This window comes from Callospermophilus lateralis, chromosome X (genome assembly GCF_048772815.1).
Source record: "Callospermophilus lateralis isolate mCalLat2 chromosome X, mCalLat2.hap1, whole genome shotgun sequence".
Taxonomy (NCBI): domain Eukaryota; kingdom Metazoa; phylum Chordata; class Mammalia; order Rodentia; family Sciuridae; genus Callospermophilus; species Callospermophilus lateralis.
The window spans coordinates 107,594,783-107,604,738 of NC_135325.1; the positions used below are offsets into that span (position 1 = coordinate 107,594,783).

Genomic DNA, 9,956 nt, shown 5'->3' on the forward strand with positions numbered 1-9,956 from the left:
AAACACAGGGCTAAGGGAGGTATAAAAAATTCTCAAATTGTTACATCAGTGTTAAATATCTTTCACAAAAGGGATGAAGAAGAGGTTTTAAGACAACATGACAATGAGATCTTAAAACAATGTGATCTTGGAGTAAGAGATATTGATAGCACAATACTGTCTATTCACTGTATTTAGAAGCATATAAAAGATGGGTAAAAGTTTAAAGTCACAGAGCAAAAAGGTTTTCTGTTTGCATTTTTGCATGCTAAAGAGAGAAATTAGAACAGTACTAGCTAGTTAGCTGGCAAATCATGACTGACACAGGATTTATCTTATTTAATAATGCACTTACAAGTATTGTGGACTCTACATTTTAAAATTTATGCATAGTTTTCACAGTCTGGAAACTTACCAATTTCCAATTTCAAGTGGATAAAAAAGTTGAGATTGCAAAGAAAAAATGGTCATTTTTTTTTTACAGAAAAAATCCAATTTAAGGCATACATTTAAATATCTTTGATCAAGTTGTAGCTACAAAACTGGTTTCAACAGAGGGACCCTATAGCCATACTATTTAACTAAATAACAGATTAGACATGGTGTTGAGCAATATTACACAAACTCATCACAAATAAAGTACTGAAACAATGGTTTACTTTCCCTCCAGACAACATGGTCAAGTTCAAATAAGGAAGATCATTTAGATCTTGACAAATATGTTTGTCAATGGCTTTTAAGAAAACAACATCAAGAAAGATGACAGAGGGATGGGGATATAGCTCAGCTGGTAGAGTGCTTGCCTCACATGCACAAGGCCCTGGGTTCAATCCCCAGCACCGAAAGAAAGAAAGAAAGAAAGAAAGAAAGAAAGAAAGAAAGAAGACAGAAATCACAAGTTAAACTTCTAATTGCATCTAACAGTAAAACTTAACTCTGGGTGAGAATTGAAGGCATAGAAATAAAAACATTGAAAACTCAAGCAGGATTGCAAATCTGGATTACATAGCAACAACAATCAAAACACAAATTTAAGAAGCTGAACTGGTTACATGGTGTAAAAAAAAAGAAGAAAATTAAAAGATTATTTAGATATAATGAGAAAAGAGCAGATGGCCAAGATTCCTCTGGAATGCATAACCCTACAAATCAAGGATCCAATGACACATGGCGAGAAAGGAAAACAGGGTCATTCTCAAGAATAGTACAAGCAGAAAGCTCATAGGACAAAAAGAGCAATAAGTAAATGATGTTCTAGGAACAAAGTCATGTTCCTAGAAAAACTAATTATTATTTCCAGATGCACAGAAGCAGCTATTCATCCACATTTCACAAAAATCTGGCATTGAGAAAGACAATATTTGCAATGATTTCATACAGTTATGCTAACAGGAAGAGAATTATTTATATATTTATATATTTCCCTGACATGTAAGAGTTTCTTCCAAACAAAAGAGTTGACATATAATATACAGTTTTTCAAATTTAAGACTTTCAAAATCTCTCCTGCTTTATGGGGATGGTATAATCAAAGTATGGTTGCAGAGCACATATCTAGCCCTATCCTGAGACTTTTCTCTCTAGATACCCAATTGCAACTTGGCTGCAAGATGAAGAGAGAAACTGATCTTGAACTATAATTCCATCAGACACTATTTTAAAATAAATTGTGTCAGTTACAAATTGCTCCTGCAGTGTTTTCAGCTGATCTATGACAATTACCTCCCAGCTAGCCAGGTCATTATACTAATGAGTGCCTAGCAGAATTAGACATCAGAGAATATTATACAATAATAACCCCTCAATCCTGGCCAGCTAACCCAGCATTGCAGTGTTTGGGGAAGAGGGTGGACTATGATATAGAGCAGAGATAACTCAGTGTTCAGACACTCAACAATTAATCAAAGCTTAATATCACAAAATTAAATAATTTTGTCTAAATATTTAAACACACTGCTTCTTTTTTCCTTTTTCAAAATAAAATTTCCAAATGATTATCTATGAAGGAAATATGAGCCTCAGTTTAAAATCTTAACCAAAATAAGTTATCATGAAACAATAAAAAATGGGAGGGATTAGGAAAGGGAAAGTTGGGTTCTTCTCTCAACTTTCCCGTCTTCAGTTACAAAAACTGAAGGAGAACAACAAAACTTCACAAGTTATTGTGAATTGTGCTGTTAAATCCAACCTAGATGTCCATCAGTGAATGAATGGATAAAGAAATGTTGTTTATACAGACAATGGAGTTTTACTCAATCATAAAGAAGAATGAAACATGAAGGTCAATTTACAAGTAAAAATAATTTTTGGAGAATGAGGAAAAAAATAACTTATCTAATCTACTGCACGTCTATTCTTCCCCTTACCCAGAGGCAAAAGAAAGACAGTGGAATGAATCTGACATAGTTTTCCCATGTACATAGATGAAAACATCACACTGATATCCCCCCACCATGTACATCCATAAGAATGGGGTCCTAACTAGAATAAGATACATTCCATGCTTGTATAATTATATCAAAATGGATTGTGCTCTCATGTTTAACTAAAAATGACCAATAAAAAAGAATGAAATTATGCCATTTGCAGGAAAATAGGATGAACTTATGATATTATATTAAGCCAAATAAGTCAAACTCAGAAAGTCAAGGATTTCTATGTTTTGTCTCGTAAGTGGAAGCTAGAGAGAAAAAGTGCTGGGGGAGATGTTATGAAAATTGAAGGGAGATCAGTACAGGATAGCAAAGGGACCAGGGGCAGGGAGGAGGGAGATAAATTTGAACCATCAGGGAATTATATTGGCCAAATTATATTGTCATATTGTGTGTGTATGAATATGCAACAATATGTACCAATACACATAACCGTAGGATTCATTGTTACATATATGTCATATTGTGTACATGTATGAATATATAACAATAAATCCTACCATTATGTATAACTATAATGCACCAATAAAAATATGGAAAATAAAACTCCACAAAAGTACATCCCAGTGTCATGGAGAACAGCATGAACCTGATAAGAACCAGATGCTCTTGGTTTAGTAAAACAATAGCCCTTTTGATGTTTCCTCCATTTCCTTCTTCTCCATAGGGGAAAAAAAAATTGGAAGGACATTGGAGTCATCAAGCTCTTTTGATAACTGCATAGGTCATTTTGGGTAAATGACTTTCCCTCACTGGTTCTGGAGTTTCCTCATCTGTAAATGGTAAAAATTTTGGACTGAATGATTTTCTTTCTACAGCCAACATTCTTGTTTTCAAGGTCTGCGAATTATTGTTAGGGGTATGAATACTTTTTAAACTAATTATCAGACTCACTGAACTTTTGTGCAGGCAATTCTGGAATCAGTCATTGAATGGATTTCAGAATTTTATTACCATACCCTAATTTTTTTTTAAGAAGAAAGAAAATGGAAAAAATTATTCCATATATTTGTGAGCCTCAAAGGGCAGGAGATACATGCATAATATTTAGAAAGCTAACTTTATTTTTTTTTTATTTTGAGGCATTAGTGGTATAATTTAGTGGTAGTGTGTGCTTAAGCATGCACATGGCCCTGGGTTCAATCCCCAGCATCCCACTGAAAAAAAAATTGTAGTATGAAATAATTTTAGACTTAAGAAAAAATGCAAAAATAATATCTTGAATCCCAGTATAACCTTCACCAGATCACCCAGAAAACCTATATGCCTATAACATAATTACCCAAACCAGGAAATTAATACTAACATGAGACTTTTAACTAAACTGGAGACCTTATTTGAATTTCATCAATCTTCTCCCTAATATCTGTGACCATGACACATTGGATTAAAACTGGTCAATTATTCTATGGAATGCCTCTCGCTTTGTGTCACAGCAATGAAAGACAAGGAAAGACTAAGGAACTGTCATAGATTGGAGGGGACTAAGGGACAGGACAAGTAAACACAAAGTGGGATTCTGAATTGGATCCTGGAAGAGAAAAATGACATTATGGAGAAAGCTGGAGAAATTCAAATAAGGTCCTGAGTTAAGAGTCCTAACACACTGTTAATTTCCTGGTTCTGATAACTGTGCTATGTATGGTATGTAAGTTGTTAACATTAGGGGAATCTGGGTGAAAAGTATACAGGAACTGCCTGCATTATTTTTGTAAGTTTTCCTTAAGCCTAAAATTATTTCAAAATAAAAAGTTAAAAAAGAAGGCTGAACTATCAATATATACTTAACTGAGTACAAATAATAATTCCATTTTTCTTTCAGAAGAGGTTTTTGAAAATCAATAAATATCACTGATTTCTACCAGTGAAGGATACTTCCTTTTTAATGTCAGTATCATAGAAGATAGAGTTCCTTAAGTAAAATTTTATTTTCCTTGACTCTTAGACACAAGCATTACTCCTGTGTCTTTGTAGTGCCTCTCTGATGGAGCTTAAAATGGCGCTAAATCTTGTGTAATCTGACGACCCTTGGGATTATGTTGCTAGGAGTCTAGCTTCTGGTAAACTCTCCCTTAGCAAACAGGGATGAGTAAATATTCAGTTAAAAATGGTCAAATTTTAGCCAGGTGTGGTGACACATGGGTCTCTAATCATAGAGCTTGGGAGGCAGTAGTATCCTAAGATCAAGGCCAGCCTCAGCAACTTAGGGAGACCCTGTATCAAAAATAAGAAGCAAATTTGGATTGTGCAGAGGGGAGGGGAGAGGGTGTGGGGATGAGAAGGATGGTAGAATGAGAGAGACATTATTACCCTATATATGTGTGTGTGTGTGTGTGTGTGTGTGTGTGTGTGATTAGACTATTGGTGTGACTCTGCACTATGTGTGCCAAAGGAATGAAAAGTTGTGCTCCATTTGTGTGAAATGTGTCAAAATGCACTCTACTGTCATGTATAACTAATTAAAACAAGTTATAAAAAATTTTAAAAAATAAGAAGCAAAACAGGCTAGGGATAATGAGCTGGGAATGTAGGTTAGGGGTAGAGTGCCACCTAGGTTCAATGCCCAGTACCAAAAAATAAATAAAAATAGTCATTAAAAAAAAAAAAAAACTAGTGAAAACTGCTGTGACTAGAGAGTACACTGGTATCTTGATCAATTTTATGTACAAGGATACATTCCCATCCTTATGCCTCTATTACAGGTTCTACTTGTCAAATGTTATGCTTGTGATCATATGTGATATTTGAAGGCAATGTAGGGTTGATTCATTTGCACTATTTTATCAGTTTGCTTCATATAGGAAAGTATATGGGTTGACATGAATATCCCCTGACTATGCCTGATGCTATGACCTTAACCGGGAAATAACTGTGACAAAACTACCTCAAGTGTGGTGGACAAATGCAAAGGATGTTGAATTGTCATCATGAAATAATGACAATTTACTTCCTTCCTAGATAACAGGTGGCTGATACCACATATTGCTTCAAGTATGGAGTTGAAAATTCAAAACACCAGATACCAAAATATTGTGGAAGCAGAATAACTTGGCCATGAAAACAATTGCAAGAGTTGATTTAATTTTTATAGCGATGAACCTTTGTGAAATCCAAGGGACATTCACTAAAAATATCAACTCAGATCAACTGCAAACCAGAGTATCAAAAAGTTGGCATAGGGCTGGGGCTGTATCTCAGTGGTAGAGTGCTTGCCTGGCACATGTGAGGTATTGGATTCGATCCTCAGCACCACATAAAAATAAAATAAAGATATATGTCCATCTAAATACTAAAAATATTTTTAAAATGTTGGCATAGAATGGATTAAGTGATACTTTGAAGGAAACTTTTGAAATAAATTGTGCCAAGCAGACCAAGCAACTGAATCAAAAACAGCTGCATACCAACATGACATGAGACTCTTCTGTCTCTGGAAATTAATCTGCAGGCTGCACCATCTAGATTTCTATCTGAAGATGAGAAAACATTCATCACTAAACACTCAACATTCATGGAGTGATGGGCATAGCACTTCAGCACAATTCATAATTAACCATCCAACTCACCCTTCTCATTTTTGTAACATTCCCTCATTATGAGGTGAGTTAAAGACATTGTTATCTATTGGACCTATTATGAAGGCAAAGGACCATCATCTGATACAATAGTGAGTGCTAAAGAAATTCGTATTAAAAACAAAAGCTGCAGCCCCAAACTCAACAAATGATTGCTTCAGTTATTTAACCACTCATGGAAGAAGAAATAGTACACAGATGAATTTCACGGTGTTTAAATTATACAAACTCAAGAGGGGTAGTAAATGGTGTGGTAACTATTGAGGTATGTTTTTTTGTGTATTGTAGTTGTGACAGTGGCACTATCCCCATAGGTCAATTACCCTCAACTTGCCATAGCTTTCACGCATATTGTGGAGAAGAAATAATAGAAAAGGGAACTACAAAGCTTTTGTGTAGACATGGAACTCTGATGAATGTGCTATCTAAGTGGCAAATTAAATAACTGTCTCAAAGACTCTGTATATTTGAAAAATTAAGTTTTTCATTAAAATTTTAGGATGTAAGGATTATGCAAATTATCTTTATCCATGTGACTGGCCATCAGGATATTAACACAATGCACAAATTATTTTAAAAAAAACAGATACTGTGAGTAGACAGCTTATTTAAATAATAAAGTGGCTATTTATATCCATTAGCTGTTACCTAGTCTCTGAATTAAACATTTTCTAAGCTTTAAAGTGCACTATGCATTTTGAAAACAAATGCCTTCCATGATATTTTCTTTAAAATATTTAGTTTATAGAACTCTTTTGTCTTTAAATGGGAACCATGACCTACAGTATATCAATGCTTAGGAGGGTCACATATCTCCTGCCACATTCTGGGATGCCTACAAAGACAGAATCTATGAAGAACTCTGTACCAAAGAGAAAACTACAGAAACAATGATACTTAGTGAGAAGAACTGTTATCACACTCATAGCAACTGAATTTTGGCATAGAACATGAATTTGTAGTTTTCTATAATAAATTCTAATTAAATAAATTTTTAATATCTTTATTTTTTTAAATTTATTTTTATGTGGTGCTGAGGATCAAACCCAGTGCCTCACATGTGCAAGGCAAGCGCTCTACTGCTGAGCCACAACCTCAGCCCCACTAAATAAAATTTTTTGATGCACTCCTTAAAAAACATTTAGTTGAGGGGCTGGAGTTATGGCTCAGCAGTATAACGCTTATCTCACACATGCAAGGCCCTGGGTTTGATCCTCAGCACCACATAAAAATAAACAAATAAAATTTTAAAAAAACATTTAGTTGATAGAACATAACGTTTCATTTAATTCACTTTTGTAGTGATGCATGGTTTTTCATTTGTGTTATGTTTTTGGCATTCTCACAATTGATCATGAAAATAAGGTGGAAAAGTTGTTAGGTAGAGTGAGATGAAGTCACTCAAGGTTCGTAAGATTCAGGATCCCAAGGTCAAGTACAGTTGTGGGGTTAGGAGTATACTCCAGATCTTCAGAAACCACATACATAAAGTGCCTAGTGCACTGAACCAATCTGAGTACGAACAGGATGAAAAAGTTGCCTTTCCCCAACCCTGACTAGTGCACTCTTGCACGTGGAGGCACTGCCTAGTCCTATAGTAGTAGATTGAAGTAATATACAAACAACTGTAAATGAAACATGAATGACCCCAAAATAAAGAAAGCAAAATAAGTCCTTTAGTCATAATGTATCTTGCAAATAAAAGGAATTCTGAGATTTTCAACAGTAGGAATTACCTTTACCATAACAAGTTCCCATTCTTGAACTAGAATGATCTTCAATAAAAACTAAGAACTTGAAATAAGTTAAGAGTAACTACTGAAGTGCACGTTGAATATCCCTAATCTGAAAATCCAAAGTGCTCCCAAATCCAAAACTTTTTGACACCAACAAGATGTCAAACATGGAAAACTCTACAACTGACCTCATGTGACAGGTTATAGTCAAAATGCTGTTGCACTAAAAATACTATATAATTTCATGCTTAGACTTGGATTCCTCAAGATATCTCATTACATACATGTGAATTTTCTACAGTCTGAAAAACTCAGAAATCTGAAACACTCCTGATCCCAAGCATTTCAACTAAGGGATGCTCAACCTGTCGTATATCATTGGAGAAAATATTTTCTGAAGAAACTTTCACATGAAAGAATACATCTCCATTAGCCAATGCCACCATAAATAAAAATGTTAATGAGGTAAAACTGGTCAAGATGAGGGTAAAACAATATCAAGAAATTGAAAAGTTTCTTGTTAAGCTTAATTCATTTTAACATATTTTGAAAAAACATCTTGAATGCATCATAGGAAATCTTATTAATTAAGCCAAGAATCCATTACTATTTTTGCTCCTATGCTTTGATTTTGTACATCTTTATCCTTAATTTAGGGATAACTATGAATAAAACATGAAAATCAGTGCATCTTCTTGTTCTGCAATCATATATGTCCTGTTCTACATAATACCTCATCTTCCTCATATTTTATTTATACTCCAGTATAACATTAAGATTTGAAGACCTTGGTTGTAGAACTTTCCTTATAAAATGTAGTCACAAATCTGGATTTGGTCAATTAGGTATTCAAGAAGAAAATTAAATGAACCTAGTGAGTTTATTTTGTTTTGTTTTGCAGTGCTGGAGATGGAACTCAGGATCCTGTATATGCTTGGCAAGGGCACGACTGAGCTACATTGCCAGTCTGTGAGCCTAGTTTTATAGTTATGTCTTTATGTTAAAGGTTCAAAATATACTTTTAGTAAAAATCTTCTAAATGCCATAATTTTCTTCCTGAAAAGTAAGATTTTCACCTTATACTATTCCAGTCTGGCTTTGTCTATCTTCTAAAAACTGGTCTCTGCCACATGTATTTTTATAGTATGGATAATCAGCTACATTGTAATTTAGTAAAAGCTTCTCTAGGTTATATGAGGATTTCTATTACTGTGTTCAAAATCTAAATCCATTTTTTTAAAAAAGCTAACTATTAGCAAAACTATATCTCTCCTACAAAAATTCTTGTATCTATCTTTATAAGGGGTGAGTGAGCTTTAGACTGGCTTATTTCTATAAGCACAAAGTCTACATTCTGTTTTAAAAAGCAAAACTTACCAATTCCATGCTGTTATTAATTTTAAACATTTCACAGCACATCATATTTTGAAAAACATAGAAATCAACCAATTTAAATTACGTGCATTCAAATGGTGCTCACCTTTAGAGAATCAAAACAGGCTACCACACGACCATTTTCCACATGGCAAACTCTTGGTGGATGGGCAAACTTGCAATCTGCATCAGGTCGAGAGCAAGTTCCTCTCTGAAATTCTCTGCAGACTTCTAAAGTCAGCCACTTGGTATCACGAATCAGGGCAACATTGACAGCCGTCATATTGAAGCAAAATTATAATCAAGTGCACCCTCTTTAGGAGAATATCACTATGGATTGTTAAATGACTAAAAATGAATTAGGGGTAAATGTGAAAGACACCAAGTTGCTTTGGCAGAATGTCTATTTGTTAGCACTTAGGTTTCCATTTAAGTCAAATCTGATCTAGTCAAATAAAAAGTCACTCAGAAAAATCAAAGTTGTATCAGAATAACTAAAAATCAAATTAGAGACCAACTCCAAGAAGGCAACTGTAAAGCTTATAGATAGTGAATGGTTTATTTTGTTCCTTTGCTGAATTTGCCTCAAAAAACTGGCAGGCTTTCAAAAGAATTCTGTGCTGTCTAGTTGATGTTTTCAATTATTCTTATAAAAAGCATATGCTGCTTGCTGCCCTTCAATTTGTGCAAGGGTCTCAGATCAGGGAGAGAAAAGTTTTTCTCCCTATTTCTTAGTTCTAAAGAGTAAGATTGGGGAAGATGTTACAACCCGAAAACCAGCTTTGCTGCAAAATCGAGGGGCGAGAAAATGACTAAGAAAACTGCGAATCACAGAAAAAAAAATGGACAAGTTGCTGACA

At 34.4% G+C, this 9,956-nt stretch overlaps 1 protein-coding gene across 1 annotated transcript in view; it reads right to left on the minus strand.

Annotated features, from left to right (window-relative positions):
- The window catches only part of Mbnl3 (muscleblind like splicing regulator 3), a 59,814-nt gene extending 50,435 nt beyond the window's left edge, over positions 1–9,379 (minus strand). The window contains exon 1 of the mRNA XM_077106271.1: positions 9,203–9,379. Coding sequence (XP_076962386.1) covers positions 9,203–9,379 — 177 coding nt within the window. The remainder of the gene's footprint in view (positions 1–9,202) is intronic.
- Positions 9,380–9,956: the final 577 nt, after the last annotated feature.